We start from the raw sequence: 20,211 nt of genomic DNA, 5'->3' as shown, positions 1-20,211 counted from the left end.
AAAGGCAAAAAACCCAAAAGGGCAAGTGCGCTTTGTCTTTAACAGCATTCCTCACTGGCCGTGTCAGTTTTGACAGAGGCAAGGTCTCCCCATGACCACCGTAAGCAGCTCAGAAGCACTGCTGGGAGTGGAGAAGGTAAGGCCTGTGGGGCCAGGTAAGGTGATGCCCTCCTGCAGGGCCGCAGAGGAGGACCTACTCAGATCTCCAAAGGGTAATGACCAAGCAAGAGCCATTCTAGCTGAAATGGAGATGCAGGGGGTCTGGGAGGCAGCGCTGCAGGATGCAGGGCTCGGAAGGGACTGATGGAAACTTCCTGCCTCATCTCCTCATTTTACAGGTGGGGATGCCAACTAGGTCTGGGTATTCTGAATGACCATGATCACAGGGCTCAGTGGGGTCAGAATCCAGGATGAGGCCCCATGAGATCCCCTAACCCGACTCTAAAAGCAGGGATGTCTGGAAATTAGGTCCTAAAGAAATCTGACACAGCACCCCGACCTTGCCCATGGTCCAAGCCCCACCCCACGGGCTTCCTCATGAGCGGTTCCTTCCTCACCAGCCTCACTGAGTGAGCAAATGCGGGCTTAGGGCACTGGAGCTTCTGCCTACAATACCCCTCCCCTTAGGTGCCTGTGTGTCGGGTCTCCTCTGGCGACCATGCCAGAAACGATCAGAGACCAGATGACCAGGTAGAGCAGGGAGGCTGGAAAATATACTCCTCTGGGAAATTAGTGCAGAACAAAAGAAAGAAGGCTATAGAGGGCAAGATGGGGGTGAGGTACGAGCAGGCAGGAAGTGGGACAGAAGAGTCCAGGGGAGGAGGAAGGGCAGAGGTGGGAAGAAAGAACTCATACCTACCCACGGCTTACGGCCTGGTGCATCTGAATCCACTTGCTCACTAAGCAAAGAGCAGAGTTGGAGCTGCCTTCCTCAGACAAGTAGGAAAGGACAGGGCAGGGACACAGAGCCCCCATGGCAGGTGTGGGGCTGGACACCTAAACACAGTAGAGGGGATGGGTCTGTGTGCACTGGGTCAGTGTGGAGCGCAGTGGTGCGACTGGTGTGGCCTGGGTGTGGGTTGGGGCACCGGGCCCCGATGAGACCAAGACGTGACGGTGCTTCACAGGAGTCACAGGAAGGGGAGGGCTGCCTGGGGGAGAGCCGCACAGTGGATGGCATGTTTCTGCTTTCTGTGCAGGTGACTGCGAGAAGGAAGCCCTGCCCCAGCCTCTGTGAGCAGCTCTTGAACACAGCCCCAATGTTCTCACTCGCACAGGTGCCTGCAGGGTGGGGGATGTGCGTGCAGCCTGTCCTCAGGCTCTCGTCAGCCTGGTTGAGGTGCACTCCAGGGTGACGCGAAGACGGGTTCCAAGCTGTGGGGTCCAGGGAGACTGTGCTCAGCTGAGGAGTGAGGACGCCAGCGATGCAATAGGTGGCTGCTCCTCAGAGTGGATGTGGTGGCAGGTGGCACACACACACCCCTGAATTCATCGCTCTTGTGTCTCAGGCTAGGACATTGTGTACTTGCCAAGTGGGGGCTCTTCTCACCGCATCCACAGACACCCACGGCTGCCTCCTCTTCCAGCCCTCAGAGGCTCCGCTGCGCCCACCTTCCAGCAGAGGGCAGTGCCCCCCAGGCCAAGTCTGAGCGGCTCCTTCAAGTTCCCACACTGCAGCCAGGCAGAGCGGCAGGGCTCATGGTGCACAGCAGAGTTTGGGAGCTGGCCCCAGGAACAAGCTGCTCTGCACTAATCACTGTGTGGGGGTAATGAGGAGAGGGTTCCCTCTTAGCCCCATTCGGGCTGCTTGTTCTGCTGTGGCTTTTGGCCCCGTGTCACTCCTGCCCATCCCCTAAGGGTTGCTTTACAATTTTTAATGGGCTGGAGGTGGGGGGACCTACAGTTCCCTTTAGACTACCTGGGTCAGAGCCCTCTCACACAGTTCAGCAGGAGTTGAGGACTCCTCATTAGAATCATGTAACAAGGGCTGGCCTTCCATGCAAGGCAATGGCCCCTGACAGCTCATGCCATGTGCAGAAAGTGTACACACACACACCACCCCCTTTTCTCCCTTCCCCCCACTTCTCTCTCAAACGTGCACACTCAGCCTTGCACACAATTCCAGAGGCTTCTCAAGACCCTGTAAGAAAATTTAACACAATATACTTAACCAAACTGACCCTGATATTTAGTCTGTGCCAGAGACCGCGCTAAGCGCTTCACAAGGCCTGTGACATCTAAGGCAGCATGGACAACCCTGGAATCTTCTCCAACAGAACTTAACAATAGTTATTACTATTACGCTTCGCTACCTAGGGCCACACTGTTTGGGATTCTGCCATTGCTCTTCTTCAGGAATGCTCTTTTAAAATGCAGTGCGCCCCTGCACGGCTAACACTCTTAAGTCTCCAGCGCTTAGCATGGTGACAGACTGGACAACAGGAGAGCACCAGACACTCAGAAAAAGAAGTAACTCAAGAGTAAAAATCAAATGGAATGCTAGAGAAAGTGGTAACCACCCATAAAAATAATTTCCATCCTCTTCCATTTATAGATGAGAAAATGAAGGGCCAGAGGATTGAATACAGACAGAATTTATGTTCCCAGTACTGATGCCAAGGACAGGAAGACCTTGACTAGTCTCGGGTGGATACCCTGCCTGAAGCGCCAGCCCTTCTATGGCGGTGAGTGGCACAGGGTAAACAGTAACCTGACAGCAATGATGTGCGCGGCACTATCGCCTTTCAGGGGACTGGATCCCACTATCATACTTGCCCTTAGAAACAGTCATGAGAAGTGCTTAGCAGGTGACTGGCTCAATTAATGGTACTGAAAGTAAGTATCCGATAGTTTGACTGTTTTCTTCTCTGGGGAACGAAGGGGTAAGCCTAGACCAGTGGTTCTCAGGTTCCCGGACCATCAGCATCACCTGGGGACTTGTCAGAAATGCTGAAACTCTGGGAGGTGCATCCAATAAACCGCACTGAAAGCAGCCCTCCACCAGGCACATGCTCAAGTCTGAGAGATGCTGCTCTTAATTAAGGTTTCCAAAAGTATTGTCTGGAAGAACACTGGTCTAGAAACGCTCTAATGTCAAGGACATTAGAGAGAAATTCACAGTCTGGTCGCTTCAGCAGATTCTTGATACACATCAGCACAGGAAAGGCTCTGAGAAGTTCCAAAATAAACCTGTCTGACTTGATCTAGACCTGTGTTGCCCAAGTTTATCTGACTGCAGAATCTCTGTGTTATGTAACAACTGTGAATAATACCTGTGGGTGTTGGGAGACGTTGGTCTGGAAGCCCCCCTTCCAGTGTAGCATTTGATGGATCTAAGAGGCTGGGCCGTGCCATTTGTATCCTTCGAGCTGGAAGACAGACCTGCAAACCAGCTAGTGCTCTGATGTCTTACCTACACGGAGCAGCTACAGATTTCCTCACGTTGCCTAATACAGATGCTGTATCTGAATGCAGGTTTCCCTTGCACCATTCAGAAGTCAGCTCTCCCTCTTTGAACAAAATAGTTAAAAACAGTAGCTTGAACAAGTTGTTTTTCACAAACAATGGGAATGTTATCTTAAATTAGTGGGTTAATGTTTTTGAAGGCATGGATATTCTTAGGCAGGTTTCTATGACTCTCCCCAAAATGAAACCCTGAAGTCCCCTGTGGGGTTCATTCCTGGCACTGAGCCAACTGCAGGGAACCACTCACGCTGACTACCTACCATCAACTCTGCCCCACTCACTCCAGACCTCAGGATCCACTTTTGGGTAGCAACACCAAACAAAGCATGTCAGGCCATTACAGCAAGCTCTGTCAGAGGCTGCTAGGCTGAAGAGAGGCTGCCAGGCCCAGAATAAGCTGGTCCACGAAACTCCAAACTCATTGAATAGGCTGGAGGGATGATGCACAATACAAAAAGATTGTCTCCCTTACGGCGCTGATTGCAAAGTTCTTTTAAATAGCAGCTCTCACCTCCATTTCTAATAAAGCACTCACCAAAACTGGAAGAACACTTTTTAGGCATTTTGATGCTACATGAAGTGAGTCCCCTTTGTAAAGGGACCACTCCTTTCTCCCCACTCCTCAGAATCGGCTGCCTGTACTCTTTCTCGACTCAGAGGCATGAAAATGTCATCAGCATTCTTTACTACCTGTCTGGCACCTAATACTTCTTGCCTAGGGCAATTAAACAGGTCACTAAAACTAGGGAAAATGTCAAGACTGATGTAACTTGGTCCTTGGTTAAGGCTGTCATCTCACCTGCCCCAAAAGAGCTAGAAAAGAGGTGAGCAAGAAACTCCTGGCTGGAAAGAGGCCACGCTCCACCCTGGCCTTGTGCTCTTCCAAGATATTCCAGTCACAATGGCAGGTGCTGAGGTCCGAGCTCAGGTAGGGACAAGGTCTAGACCACAAGGACAAGGTCCTAGGACTGGGAATATATCCTGATAAGCCTGATCAGAGCTGAGTTTAATTAAACAGAAGCCTCCAGGGAGAATTTGATCTCCTGGGCTTTTAATACTCTTTTCCTGTCTGTCCTAAGCACAAGCTAGTTAGTCTCTGCTTCCAAACAGGCATGTGAAATGTGCCCAGACATCTCAGATGTTCACTCGAGATGCCACTTAGGTTAAAGGCACCCAAGCGTGTAACATTCTGTGTCAGATTAAGTCCACAGTGGTTGCTTATCATCCATATTTAATTCTGTCAGTCTGTTAATTTTTAACTATGTTTGCTATCAAGGGCCATTAGAGGTCCCCAGGAGCTGAGCTCAGTGAAGCGCATAGAACTTCGTGGCAGAACGCACGAAGCTTGAAGTTGGGGTGTCCCACTTTCCCATCCTGTTGCTGGGTCTGGCCTTCCCCACCAGCAGCACCAATCCTGAATAAAACATGATTCCATTTGGAGTTGATTTTCCTTTTCCCTCACTGTCACAATTGGTTTTCTTCATGGAAAAGTTAACTTTCCCCTTTTACGAAGGCTACATTTTATAATTCCAAAGTTTCTGTGCAGCCTCAGTTCTGTTTCCAAAGCAGTTAAGAGTTCACATCCTTTCTGGATGGCAGCTGGGTGCCTATGCCTAACGAAAGAGGCCAAAAGCCCTGGGTACACAGCCAGCAGACCCAACCAGAGAGCCCTGTCTTGGGACAGACACACCACAGCCGCGGACCATTCCTGCCCGGGCTCCGGTGCTTCTCTTCTTTATCAAAGCAAAATGCCTGCACCCTTAGGTTTCTCTCATTGGGGTCCTGGTCAGGAGTCCCTGTGTCCTCAGTGCTTCTCAAGCTTACAGGGAGGGCTCAGGGGCCTCTGGGCCACACCAGATCAAGTGCTGACAAAGAGAAGGCACTGGAAGAGCTATTTTAATCATAAGTATGACTGTAAGCCAAACATGTTACCCTTTCCTGCAAAATAACCCCATGGAGTAGATGTTCATTCTTCCCATTTATAGACGAGGAAGCTAACGGCTCAGGGCAGTTAAAAACAAACTTGCCTAAGATCCCAAATTTAGCAGAGCGGATAGAAACCGTCTTTACAATCATGAGTTTGATTTAAAAGCACCGAGTCCCAGTTAGGTGTGACAGCTGGGCCACACAGTTGTTAAGAGCCGAACGCACAGATGGCATTTCCAGGTGCGACTTGCTGGGACTCAGGGTTGGGCTCTTACTGCTAGTAAGGTCAGGGGAGAAGGTGCGCAGGATCTGAGTTTAACCTTCTGCAAAAGACGAAATGGAACACACTTAGAAACCTGGAGAACAGTGTACCGAATGGAGAGCAATGCTGACTCCAATCAGGAGGCCCACGTTGAGATGTTCTGCCAATCCTGGCAATAATATTGTGATTTCTAGGGCCAAAGCCACACAGCCACATAGTAAGGGACTGATTCTGGTTTCTGAACAGCATTTCCTCCTAAAACTGCCCAACATGGAGAAATTTGGGCTTCAGTAGCAGCAGCTCTGGACAAAAGAACATCTCTCCCTAACACCCTGGATGGATGGTTTTGGAGGACAGCTTCTAAAGAGGCCAGTTAGGAGGGAGGAGACCATGCTGATGTCTCTCACTGTGAATGAGGAAGAGGTGGAGAGGGTCACCAGGGAGACAGCATCTGCCTGGCCGGGGACAGATTCCTGGGTTTCATCACAGGACTGTGAAGAGAAGAATCTCCCCAAGTACAAGATGTAACTCTATTGCCTGGAAATGAGGCTGAGGAGAATCCTAGAAGGACTGTTGGAAGAGCGAGCCAGAAAATCCAGGGAAGAATGAGCTGGGTGACCTGTGGTCCTTTCTCCAGTTTCTCCAACAGGAAAGCAAGATAAGGCCACAGCTGGGAAAGTCAGGGAGAGTGGGTTTGTGTAAAGTAACTCACAAGGGCCATTTCGTTTCTGGGATTCCAGCTGCCCAGTCCCCTCCTCCCCTGGATGTGTTTCCCGTCAGAAGGGTGTTCTTCTGGTGGCCGTGTCCTGGCCTGGCTTGGGGAGGCCCCTCTTGGGGATAAGCTCTCCCAGTGCTGGCACAAGCTGTAAGGGCAGGTGCTGTTAATCGGTGCTATTCTCACGTAAATGCCTCATCTTACTTCCGTCATTCATTCCTGCTTTCCAGTCTTCCATTTGGCTCCAGCCATGAGGTCTCTGCAAGCCCTGATAGTGTCATCCACATGTGCTGGCTGTCCTGTGTCTTAATGTCACTGCTTTGTGGGTAGCTCAGGCTTAGTCCTGGGCTTCCTTCTCCTTATTGAAAATTCAGATGTCCCTAAAAAGATCCCAGAGAAGGGCTACCTTTCAAGCAAACATTTGTGAAGCCCCTCTGATATGTCAGGTACTCTCTTAAGTGTTTACATGAAGGATTATGGCCCTTTTCCTGAAGCCCAGAGAGGTTAAGGAACTTGCTCAATCGAGGTCACACAGCATGTAAATGGCAGAGCTCGTGTCTGGCCAGGGAGCTCCAGAGCCTGTCCTTTCCACCTACATTCCTGCCACGGGCTTAGAAAGGAAACACAGCATTGCAGAGCTCTCCTGAAAGGTGCAGCTCAGAGCACAGGCCCTGCCTCAGGAGGCAGGTGTAGAAATCACCCGCAGGAAGGGCCTGGGAAAGGAAGAGACCCGGCCCACTCTCACAGGAGCTGGGTCCCAGCTGTGAGCATGATGCCTGGCCTCCCTGCCCTCCCTTCCTGGGAGAGCTAAGCCAGGGGCTCCTAGAAAGCCTCTCCGAACAGGAAACCAGCACTATCAGGAGATGAGCGCTCAAAGGGTGGCTTCTCTTCATAGTCTGACCTTCACAGAGCTGCAGTTGGAAAGGTAAATGTCAGAAGATTAAGTTTCATTTATGTCTAAAAACAATGGAAGGCCTTGGGCAGAAGAGCCCCAAAGGCAAGCTCTGTAGTCCTCTAAACCATGGTTTTCCCGACAGTCACAGCCACAGCTCAGGAGCACATAGTATAATACCTTCTGGAAGCCCAGGCCTCAGGGACAAGGAGCTCAGGGATCAAGGGTCAAGTGCTGAAGTGACCTGAGAATCACAGAACAAGTACCTGGACTCTCCGGACTCCTGCCTCACTGCTAGGTGAGGTGCTGAGGCCACCTTCTGGGGGCCCCAGACATGGCTCTGTTCACAGGTTTCCCTGTAGGACCAACCACCCTTACAGCACTGGCCACTGCCTTCTGTACAGGAGCTGGAAGCCAAAACCAGAGTCCTTGCCACGTGAGCCTCACATGTGCCTGGAGGGATCCACAGCTGTCTCACTGCAGGCAAGACTTCTAAGGAGCCATGTGTGCACTGAAGCCCACATGTAGCGCTGCCCTCGATACAACCTCCCCAATACTTGATGTATTTCAAACATACCCAACACCGACGCAGAAGTCCTTGTGTCTTTTGCCTCAGTATTTTCTACGGGACATAGTGACGCAGATGCTTAATACAATCTGCTTTTTTTTTTTTTTGCCAATCAGTTTGAGCTTATGAGGTTGCTCAGGTTAGCCTTGAACTGATGACCTCCGGCGGGAGCCACTTTGGACCCCGTGCTTTTTTTTTTTAAAGTGAGCCAAGATCGAGCCACTACACTCCAGCCTGGGCGATGGAGCGAGACTCCGCCTCAAAAAAAATCTGGTTTTCAGAAGTACCCCGCTGCTCACAAGCAAATGCTCAGATACAGGGGTGGTGGGAACAGCCCTGCAGTTCAGGCAGTCCACCACTATTCCCAGGCCCATCTACTCTGTGAGCTCCCTTCCCGGTTAACTTATGTCTCTCTTTCCAGGTCCACTTCTACATTCATTTTGGATTTAACCTTTAAAATTTTTCCGGTGTGTCACAGGGCCCTCCCAAAGGGCATGTATGCCTCATCCTCAGGCAGTCTATGTTATAATTTAAAACCTTTGGTTCATGTACAGGTAAGCCGCACAAGCAGCCTGTTAGAAATCCGAGAAAACTGCTATTAATCTGGACAAATGAGGCCTCTGAAAAGTTGTAAGGAAACCAGGGTTTTCTCTCACAGTCCTACTTACCTGCAGAAGCTTCTGGCCCACACTGTGACTCTGCGTGAAGTAGAGGGTGCATGGTGGTGTGTTTCGAGAATGTGGTAAGGACAGTATACTTTACCGACTTTCCTCTCTGCCCCATCAAAACAAGACTAAAAGCAAAACGTGAACTCCAATCTAAGAAGCGGAAGTGTGTGAATGTGAGGTGACAGGAACAGCTGTATACTCTCTTCAGCATATAACTTTTTTGAAAACAATGGATGAAAGCTTCCTCCCCTAATAAATTTCAAATGCAAATGACCTTGAAAATAAACTGGATGGTCACTTTTTAAAATGTTAATGATCTTGGCAATCAGACGTTTGCTGCAAAGGGTCGCTCTTTCATCTCTAAACAATTTAGTACTGAGGCTTTCAGTCTTATCACCTTATACAATAATTTCTAAAAAATGGGATCTGATGGCAAATAAGTATCTTTACTTTATAGCTGGGAAATCTGAAGGGGTACCAGACCACAACTGAAGCTGGGGCAGGGCTAGAAAAGTGACTCAACTTCTTTCAATGACACTTTGTCTCCTGGTCTTCCTTCCTGTGGATCACAGTGGGCAGACTGGGCAACACATCCACTCATTTCACATAGGGTCCCCTAGCTAGACCCGCCATCTCTGCTGAAGTGAGGTCTCCTGGTGGATGAGATGCTTCCAACATGCAGCTCTTGGTGGCTCTTCCAGCAGCCCAGGCAGAGAAAAGCAGCAGCGGTATGGCCTCAACTCCAGGATCTGGTCTCCCAAGGAAGCTCGTTCTGAGTCCTTCCACGTAAAATAGACTTGGTGTCACAGGCCCAATTCTCCCACAACCTCAGTCAAAGAGTAACACCTTTGCTCCAAAATTGCATCATCATGAAAACAAAACGCTGCAGTCTACTTGAGATCATTTTTGCTCTGATTAAAATTTTTATTGAAATCTCTCAAAGGTCGTCAAGAAATAGTTTTTGCAAAAGGGGGGAAAAATAGCTAACAAACAAATTCAACATGGGAGCTCCCTCTGCTGGTCTGCAGTAGGTTGGTATGTTACAAACACATTGCCAGAGACAAATCTAATTTGCTGGAGAAGTGGACAAAAGACAGGTGTGTTGGGCTTTCCCTCAGGAGAGAAACACTAGAAGAAAAAAAAAATCCATGTCTCAAAATAGAGCATAACATTGCTAAGAAAAACAAAATTATTTAAAGACTCTCCAAAGACATTATAAGATTTCCAAAACAAAAACTGAATTATCCAATATGGGGAGATGCCCTGTAAAAGCTCCAGTCTGCTCTACCTCCAGTTAATAAAGATTCTCTTGGGCCCTTTGGGTGAAGGTTAAGTGCTGATTCCCTTGTCTTTGCCTCCAAGTCTCTTCTTACAGGCTTCGCATCTACTTAGAGAAGAAAGATCCAAGGAGTCACTGGAGTGAAGCCTTCCCAAAATTCCATTAAAGAATAAGTCTGTGGTGAGCCAGCACCTCGGAGTGGAAAGAGCCAGGCCTGGGAGTCGGGTGACCTGGGTCTAGTCATGGTAGAGCCACTTCAGATTGTGGGTAACTCCCTCCATCTTCTTAGGCCTGATTCCTCATCTGCAGAATGGGTCAGACCAGCTGATCTATAAAGCCTCTACTAGTTCATTCTGATTCTCATATTGGACAAATAAATTTAAATGACCATATTTGTTCATAGAGTCCATGACTGCCCTGGGAATGACTCCAAACAAGAAGTGGCGTTGAACACTGGTATCAGATGAGAGTCCCAACAAATCTGGGACCAGTGTGGCAGAGCTAAGTGGATTCCAGTTTGGAAAAATCTCAAGACCAAGGAAGAAGTCCCAGGGGAGGGTGCCACCATGGGCAAGGCATCCCATTAAGTCAAATGACTGAGTCCATCTAATCTCGGCACTGTCTCTCCCCATCCTTCCTCACAATTGCATATGCTTTCTAATCTCTTGAGATTCTTTAGGCCCTTCTCTTAGCATATCTTATCTCCAGAATTACTTCTGATTTTACCCATTACATGAATGAAGAATGGGTAGATGTCATGGCCAAAAGCCACCATTCCCAGTACTTTCTGGCTGTTGTCAACTCCTGATTATCCAGGGTAATGGTGAAAGGCTTTGTTGGTACCAACCAAAGCCATGGCTATTCAGAAGACTATGCAAACATGTATTGTTTCATGATATTTATTAACAGTTGCATTGATTGCCACATGATCTGTACCTAGCAGTCTAGCAAGAGGAGAGACACCGTCCAGGGCAGGGGTGGGAGGTGGCAAGCAAAAGGGGCTCTCGTTGCCCCATGTCATCCATGTATTTATCCACAGCCCGCTAACAAAGATCCCAATGACTCAGCAGAAGACCCCTACAGGTATACAAGTTATCCCCTCTCCCTATCACCTGCTAGTTATAAGGGTTCCCAAGCACTGACACGGAAAAAGGAAGAAAAAGCAGCAGGGGAAGGAGAGGCCAAAGGCACAGGTAATCCTGCTCCTTTATTTTTGGTACCATGTACTCTTACCACCACCACCTACACTTTTTTCTTCACTACTTGTACTTTCTCCCTTCTCCCGACACAAAGGGCAATCATTACTGGGGCCCAGGCGCCAAGGGCAGCCCCAGGAAGCCGGGTCATCAATGCACACCCAACACGTTGGTAACTCAGCGAAAACAATCAAAAGATGTTCAGCCAACAACAATCTTGACCCCACGGCTTTCAAGAACCCTTGCTGGGGGCTGCTTCTAGGTGGTCTTTATCAAGACAGTGAGTTCTGTACAACATAAAAGAGTTTTAAGTCAGAAGGAAGTTTTCTGGGAAGCTGTTTATTTCATCCAGCCTTGTAAACAAACACTGAGCAAAACAAACAAAAAATCCACCTGTCCAGCCTAGTCATTTTTAAAAATTTAAAATTTAAGGGCCGAATTACACATGCAGAAAAACAAATGAAACCTACATACGTACTTTCTATTTATTTGTTACTGGTCATCAATCTTTGCAGACCAAAGAACGAGTGGTTATCTCCAACGGTGAATCTTTACGCTCGTTACTACTACCTGCACTCAAAGCGAAGCTAAGAGAAATATTTTCTCCAAGGGGAGAGGAAGTGTTAGTACACAGACAGTAGTCTTTGTGGAGAAACAGGAAGTTTGTTTATAAAAATCAGGCTATTTTTAACTACAAAAGAAAGCTGGTCAGAATAGAGATCTCTACCTTGACCTATAATTCCATCTTAGACACTCTATTATGCTTCCTTTTCTACAGGGTTTCCTCAAAATGGAGAAAAGGAACCCTTTATCTTTCCTGTAACATATTTAAGAAAGTACAGCCTTACCCCAGAAGCTTTCCCTTTGGTCATAGACTCTTCTAACAGTACACCAGAGTGGAAACCTCTCAACACAGAAACACGCACAGACGCACATAACCCCTGCTCCTAGCACACACCTTCCTCTGTAGCCCTTCCACACAAGGCACACACATATACACTCTGGTGATGTCCTCTAGCTAGCTAGGAGCTAGGTGGATAAACTTGCCCTAGTCTCTCATGTGCAATATGAGGTGAGATCATTAAGGAAGAGAGGTGTCACTTGGGGCAAACATCAGGCAGTGGGTGATATCATTGCCATCAGACGATCCTCATAAGTCCTGAAGGAGTGGCAGCTTGATTTAGAGGGAATCATTAATCTCTTGAAGGTGGATCTGTTAGCTGGATAGGTGTTAGTTGTATGGTGTGCTCTGGGGAACCAGATTTGAAAGGACTGGTGGTAGAGTGAGTGAAGTCGTGGCCGATGGGTATAAATTACCTGGGCATGCAGTGAAGCGGGATAGGTGAAAGCAGGAGGAGGTAGAGCAGGCGCTAACTCCGCTGGGTACAGAGGGTACGGGGCCCACACTTCAGGGCTACTGGGGTAAAGTGCAGGCACTGTGAGCTCATCTGCAAGAAAAGAATAAGGCAAGAGTTAGTGGTTACCAAACAGCTAGTTTCAAATCAGAAAACAAAACACCCAATAACCCCAAGCCCCAATCAATGTCAGAAGTCAAATTACTCTCATTCTTTTAACAACCTGTTGTTGGCTTTGGTCCCACAAATGCTAAGCAATAGAATGAAAAATATAACATAAGAAAAGCAATAAGCATCTGCTGCCTGTCTGGCCTGCTGAGATCTCAGGCTTGGACTCTGCCTTGGACACTCTGATGTCTTTCCAACTGTAGCTGGGGAACCCAAGAACAGTGGGAATTTCCTGCACAAAACAGAAAATGTGGCCCTCTGAGGAAAAGGGAGAGAAAGAACTAATAAAGGATATCCTATAAGAACCCACTGCAGAGCCATTGGGAAAACAATGGCTTAACAGCAGGGCTTCAACAGCCCAGAACTGGAAGGCTTTTCTGTTTATTGGCATAATTACTATTGACAAGTCAGTCATGATCATCAAGAATTTTCCATTTAGCCCTCAGAAGAACAGGGCCAAATTCCGTGACCATGGGACATTTAAGATTTAAAAAATTCAGAGAAGTGAAGTGAAAAACCTGAGAACCCTGATTAAGCTCCACAAAGACGTAAATCAGAACATTTCCCATTGTTCTTCAGACTAACTTTTAGGGGAAAAAAGTGACTCATGTTGCCAAGCACCTGGTCTAAGTGTTCCTCAGGCAGCTTCAATTCCACTCAGGTCAGGCTGCAGTTGGCCAGGTTGAAAGGCAAGTGCCTGGGCCTCCAGTGTATCAGGAAGCAACCCATTAGAAGTAACAGCAAACACCATGAGGGAGCTTCTCAAAGGCAAAATAACATCTGTCAATAAGCAAGGAATCTGGGCCCTGTGAAGCAGCAATCTCAATATGTGCTTTTATCACCTGTCAAAATCTGAAATCAAGTTTGCCAAGGACGCTATCCAGGACTGCCGTGGGAGTCAGCAAAAGGTGATGGGATAAAGTCATTAGTAACTCTGTCTTTGAGGACTTTCCTTAAGTCTACAGTGCATGTGACCCAAGGTCAACAGAGTCACTTTATTCCTTCCCACCATCTAAGCAGCCATTGTCCAGGCCCAGTGTCTCAGCATCCTTCCCATTCCCCCAAAGTCTTCAATACAAAAAGGGAGCTAGCAACAGAAAACTGCTTTGCTCGGTGTGCTGTGGGACTGCTCTATGGAGAAACCATAAAATAGCAGAGCCTGTGAGTAAATGCGTATCTGGTGGGCTGCGGGTAGGTGAGGCTTCTCCACAGCCGGCTTGCAAGGTATGAGCTTCTCTCAGGATGGTAGGGAGTCAAGTGCTGACTGATGATGATCTGTTCAGAGGGCAGCTTGTACCCATTTCCAGATATGATGGGACCCAACAATGTGGTTTAACATACCGCTGCTGGTTGACCTTCCTGACGCCCTCCTCTGAGGCAATAAAGGTTCCTCCTCAAGCCTTGGTAATGGAAAAACAGACTGCCTGTGTATCTAGGTGGGAGAGATGAGCCCCTAAGAGTAGACTGATCCTTATTATTTAGTCAGGGTAACAACAGTATCACCAGAGTCCTTAAAATGATCAGGTTCACAACATCTACTTCAAGTTCTGGGGTGCGCAGGTGCCTGTAGCCCAAGGCTTAATAGATCCCTGTGCTTCCTGTCGTGATGAGACCGTGTGATTTCCGGGAGACCTGCTAGTGAAAACTAACTGCTGCCAGAACCGATGCCTTGACTTTTAAACAAACAACCATTCTCAGGAATGGCAAGCTATTATGGTTGCTGTTATTTTAGCTTCCAGGCTATTTTAAGACATTCTGAGCCTTTTAAAAAAGTCAAGCCTCCGTACACTCATCTGCAGCCCATGCTTGTCTGTTCCTACTGTGATAGCAGAAGAGCATAAAACTGATCCATGCAACTGATTCCAACTGACAGAACCCTCAGAGGGAACAAGCTTGGCCTGCACCTGTCAGTCGTCCTTCCTCATCTTCCTGCCTCACAGGAACTGGTTAACTGGGGCAGGGTGGGTAGAGATGGTTACCTGACCAGTAGTTCCTTCCTTTAGAAACTTTTAAAAATGAAATGAGTATGTCCTTTAAGATATCTGATCCTGAAGAGATAAGCAACAGAGATTAGCTGGACTCAGATTTCAATGTTAGCCTGACTGACGGAATTTATGGTTTCCAGACCGTTCTCTATTTTTATCCTGAAGCATTACTTTCCCTGAGTTCTTTACTGATGCTTTGAGACAATTCACCATTAACATTTGCACAAAATCTAGCCCAACAGAAAAGAGGATTTGCTCTGCCCTAAACTCAAAATTTCTTAGTAACAGTAAAGTAGGTAGTAAGGCAGAAGCCTAGAAGAGATTAAGGTGAACTTACACTTGATAAATCCCTTGATACATCTTATCTCTCTCTCCCTTCTCCCCTCATGAATGTGCAGTTTCCATAAATGTCAAAAGGTATGTGGTCTGTGGTCTGACCAGGTCAGGATGACACCTGAAGCAGTCCTCACAGACACCTACCTTTTCAATATGAGCCTGAGCGCTTGCCTAACACACACACATACCCCCCTTTGATGGAAAGGGGTATTAAAGCAGAATAAGCTTTTTTCGTTTGTTTGCTTTTTCGTTGCTTAAGAAAATTACAAAAGCTAGAGAGACAGGTTTCCACAGCACGATCCCTTCACAAGGACTCCCACTGAAGGAGCAGGCAAGGCCCTGATGGGTTTCACCTTCCCGAGTCACTGTCCATCCTGCTCAAACTTTGTAGGATGGAAGGCTGAAAACAGAAGACAAAGATTGCTGCTCAAGGCCCACTGGGATGAACTGGAGTTTAGGGAGGGGGTGAGAGTCCTCTTGACCACCCAGAGTGAGCCAGGCCCCAGTGAGCAGAAAGAGGGCAGATCAAGAGGCCAGGGCTTTTTTTGTCTGAGTCTAATCCGTCCCTCCTGAGAGGCTGGGCAAATCCTTTCCCATTGCACCAATCTGGCCACATCTTTTCTTTTTTGTACCTTCTGAGGATAATGTTGTTGAAGGCTCACAATATACATCTGAATAGGTTTTTTTCTTAGCATGAGAATATGCAACCAGAAGAGCTCAAATTGGATTCTGAAAAACAAGGACTAGAAATTTCCAACCCCAACTTGTAATCCCTTTGAAAAGAAAAAACTGTGAGCTTCTGATGAAGGTTTAAGCCTACAGAGCTTGGGAAGATCACCTAGTTTGCCCTTTTGCTTTAGATGAGGAAACAGATGCAGAAAGGTAAAGCTTCCAGTCTGCAGTCACTGACAGAGAGAGAAATAAGAATGACTCTTAGAGACAACTGAGAGATGGAAGAACGAGGAGAACCTTTAATGGTTAAATATGGCCATATATCTCTGAGTTTAGTTGGTAACACAAAGTTTTTTTTGCCTCCTGAAAATGTCTATTTGGAAATATTCCACAGCAACCTCATGCTCAACATACCAAAAACTAAATATGCTCCCTTCAGTGACCTGTCCTCCTTGGCTCCAGATTTCAGTAAGATGCTACCTTCCACTCAGCTGCTGAAGCCACAAACCTGGTAGTCACCCCACTCTCCCTCTCATTTAATCTTTCATGGAGGTTCTGCTGAATCTATCCCATGATCCAGTCTGATCTTCACCACCACTATGGGATTACTGAAAAGACCTCCCTAAAGGCCTTCCATACTGAAGTCAAGACAACTTTAAAAATACACAGTTTGGCAACATGCAGTGGCTTACACCTGTAATCCCAGTGCTTTGGGAGGCAGAGGCAGGAGGAGAAAGATCCTGAGGCCAGGATTAGAGACCAGCCTGGGCAACATAGCGAGACCCTAATAAAAAAGTATTAGCCAGGCCTGGTGGTGCATGTCTTTACTCCCAACTACTGGGGAGGCTAAAGTGGGAGGCTCACTTGAACCTAGGACTTATATTTGAGGTTGCAGTGAGCTGTGATTATGCCACTGCACTCCAGCCAGGGCAGCAGAGTAAGACCCTGTCTCTAATTCAGTCATGTCACACCCACTTGAAACCCTTCTATGATTTCCTGTTGCTCTGTGGATACTGTCTGAACTCCATGTAATGGCCTGTAAGACCCCAAATAAGCTCGCCCTCATCCACCTCTCCAGCCCCGATTCTCCCTCATGGCCTGGGACCAGTCACTTCCAAGGCATGACTATGCCCGCTTCCCTCCTACACACTGCTCTCTCCACCAGGGGCACTCTTCTCCCCTCCTTTCACCTGGCTTACCTCTTACTCCGCAGTTACTTACTCCTTCCACCCAGCTTCACTCTTGAGTGTACTTCACTTAGATGCCACTTCTAGTCTACAAGATTGCTTTCTCTGTGCTCCACCACATCCTGCACCTGCCCAGACACAGCGGTTACCTCCTGGACGACAAGCTCTTATTCTTGCTCACCAGTGCCTACCACCATATTATAAGACAGTATCAAGAAATCAACCATTTGGGCATGAGAATCACTTGAACCTGGGAAATTCAAGCGAATGAATCTTGAACCAGGATATTTCAGTAAGCCGAGACTGCACCACTGCACTCCAGCTTGTGCAATGAAGCGAGACTCTGTTAAAAAAAAAAAAAAATCAACTACTTGCTTTATATTTGAGAAAATGAATGAAGAAAAATACTTCCATCTTGCCTTCAGGTGAAGAAATAGCCAGACTGAGGGTTAATTCAATTCTGGGTGGGAGAGGTCTCTTGTCTCACAGTTCAGGGTCCCTTCCATACACCATCCTTTCCTCCCTGGGATGGGTGACACCACAACTGCTGCTGGTGGTGACAGGGCCCTGGAATGCAGGTGGTCTTTATGTCTGGCTTTTAGTATACTCAATTTGCTATAATAAGCTCAGGGACAGAGTCTTCTAGCAGAGCCTGCCTTGTAGATGAAGAATTTGACCAGGAAAAACAGCAGCCATGACATAGAAAATCCAAACATGATGAAAAATTCCATTGTTAATAGGAAAAATATTAATTTTGAAACAAGAAAAATAAATCAAAGATTCTGTTAGCAATCAACTCCCACTCACATACCTCAGCAAGTAGTTGATCCATGCCTGTTAAGTAAGCCCTTCAAAATTCAGCCATACAAGGCCCACTCTTTTAAGGACTAGCCTATTCAGACATGCTCATCTGATGTCAGGACTAAGAATGTTGCCCATGCCAGCTTCCATGGCACAGGGCAGTGCACACTAGCACCCGTGATGGGGTAAATGGCATTACCCTAAATTCACATCCACCTGGAACGCCAGTATGTAACTGTTTTTGGAAAAAGGGTCTTGCAGATGTACTTAGGGATCTTGAGACAAAGGCAGGGACCGAAATGGTATGTCTACCAGCCAAGGAATGCCTGAGAGGATCCAACACAGCTGACCCCATGAGTTCCAATTTCTGGTCTACTAAACTGTGAGAGAACAGATTTCTGTCCGTTGAAGACACCCAGTTTCTGGTAATTTATTGTGGCAGCCCTAGGGAACTAATATAATATAGTTCCCACAGAATATCAAACACATTCACTGGCTAACCAAGAAGAAAATGTAAATAAAGATTTTTATGAAAGAAGCTAATGAAAAGATTGAGTGTTGCCAGGCGTGGTGGCTCATGCCTATAATCCCGGCACTTTGGGAGGCCGAGGTGGGTAGATCACTTGAGGTCAGGAGTTCAAGAACAGCCTGACCAACAAGGCAAGACCCCATCTCTACTAAAGACAAAAAAATTAGCCAGGCATAGTGGTAGGGGTCTGTAATCCCAGCTACTCAGGAGGCTGAGGCAGGAGAATCACTTGAACTGGGGAGGTGAAGGCTGCAGTAAACCAAGATTGCATTGCACTCAAGCCTAGGCAACAGAGTATGACTCCATCTCAAAAAATAAATAAGTAAATAAAAATTTAAAGAATGCTGGGCACAGTGGCTCACGCCTGTAGTGGGCAGATCACGAGGTCAAGAGATTGAAACCATTCTGGCCAACATGGTGAAACCCTGTCTCTACTAAAAAGTAATATAAAAATTAGCTGGGTGTGGTGGCGAGCACCTGTAGCTACTTGGGAGGCTGAGGCAGGAGAATTGCTTGAACCCAGGAGGTGGAGGTTGCAGTGAGCCGAGATCGCGCCACTGCACTCCAGCCTGGCGCCTGGCAACAGAGCAAGACTCTGCCTCAAAAAAAAAAAAAAAAAAAAAAAAAAGATGGGGTAAAAATCTCAAAGGAAGTGTTTTCCACCACCCAGCACTAGTTACCATGGCAACTTTTGTGTTTTGTACAGGGAACCAACTGTACCATGTGCCGCACACGTGAGGAGCAATCAAGTCTTGGCTCAGCTCTCCACTACTTGTGTCTCTATCATGGACCTTGGTCATTTCCATTGTTTCAACTATTAATTCTATTCAGGACAATTCATAAGCATATAGCTTTGATTTCTGCTCCAACGTAAACACCCTAAACTCATCAAACTCAACTCATTGAGAAGTGCACTTACTGTCATTCATAAACCAATTCCTCTTCTTACCTCCAACATTTTTCTTTACCCCTTTTACTCAGGCTAAAGCTCCCATCACTTCCCATGTCCAAACAATTGCTAAGTCCTATAACAATAAGGATGACAAAGATGATAATAATAGTGATGATGGCAGCAGTAACGACAGTAGGGGCTCATGTCTACTGAGCACATTCTGTGCACCAGTGATCTTCATGGAGACATTAGCAGGAGCCCCTTTTACCTTAAGAGAAAGCTGAGACACAGCAAGGTTAAATATCCAATGACTCACAGCATGTCATAGAGCCAGAATGCAAATCCATCGAGATCATGAGCCCAGACCCTTCACTCTGCACTTCACTGCCTCTCCATGTTCAGGATCTCCATTTATTGATGATAAAGACATCTTCTCTAAGTCTTTCTCATTCTCACCCCTACTTCTACTACCCAAATGCAGGTTCTCAGCTGGAATGACTTTAACTTCCGCTGTCTCCCCACTCTACTATTTCTCTAATAACATACTACAGAAGTAACAAGATCCAAAACAGATCCCAAAGTAAGTATGCCAAGGAAATTCCAAAAGCAAGCTGGTCTTGATTCAACTGGCCCAGAGTCACCTTCTCTCCATTTAGTGATCTTCTGCTGTTCTTCTGACCAGTCACTGCTCTGATTGTTGTTTTCTTCCTTTACTAACCAGGTCTCCGAGGCAAAGAAACCAAGCAATGCAATCTAGTATCTGCTCTCTGAGAGGTGTGAAGGGAATCTTGAGCATGAGCAGGAAGAAAACTGTTCCTCTGGGAACTTAAGCCACTACTGTTACCTACTCTTACCCATCACATGGAACATTTTCATTCCTCTTCCTTCCCATGACCTGCAGCTGCTGGGATGAGGGTTACCCAGAGTTTCCCCAGGCAAGTCAATTCCCAGGCATTCACAGACTGAAGATTCAAAGTGTCCGCCAGCCTCAGTGTGAGCCTGGATTTCTTGACAACTGCAATCAAGTCTGGAAGTTTAACAGGAGCGATATTTTCAGAAACTAATGGTTTTACACCATATTAACACCACAAGAAAATCTGCTCAGTCCCACTCTGCTAGAGACCTGGGTAAGCTTCCTTAATGACTGTGCCCTTCCTTTTACACACACGCCCCACTTTTTCTAGTGTGAAAACATGCTGTCTGTCCTCTTTTGTTGTCCCAGACCACCTTTTCTGTGGTAGATAATTTAGATTATACGGGGCTTTGGTATTATACATGAGGATGATTGTGTGGCTCATCTCTGGCACTATCCCAT

The 20,211-nt window shown here is 47.1% G+C and overlaps 1 protein-coding gene across 10 annotated transcripts in view; it reads right to left on the bottom strand.

Annotated features, from left to right (window-relative positions):
- The window catches only part of RBPMS (RNA binding protein, mRNA processing factor), a 190,834-nt gene that overhangs the window by 13,565 nt on the left and 157,058 nt on the right, over positions 1-20,211 (bottom strand). For 3 of the 10 annotated variants that reach the window (XR_013525602.1, XR_013525604.1, XM_035270236.3), the window contains exon 6: positions 12,289-12,419. The exons of 2 other annotated variants lie outside the window; for them this stretch is intronic. Coding sequence is in view for 4 of the 8 variants with exons in the window: in XM_035270236.3 (XP_035126127.1) it covers positions 12,289-12,419 (131 nt within the window). In the remaining 4 variants the exon portion in view is untranslated. Of the gene's footprint in view, positions 1-859; positions 9,625-12,288; positions 12,420-19,750; positions 19,924-20,211 lie in introns of those variants that run through there. 5 more of the 10 variants (XM_054243820.2, XM_035270234.3, XR_013525603.1 and 2 more) reach the window with 4 other exon arrangements.

The sequence above is a fragment of the Callithrix jacchus genome, chromosome 13, assembly GCF_049354715.1.
Source record: "Callithrix jacchus isolate 240 chromosome 13, calJac240_pri, whole genome shotgun sequence".
NCBI classification, from domain to species: Eukaryota; Metazoa; Chordata; class Mammalia; order Primates; family Cebidae; genus Callithrix; species Callithrix jacchus.
Note: the sequence above shows the minus strand (reverse complement) of the source record. Positions and strands in the feature narration are given on the sequence as shown.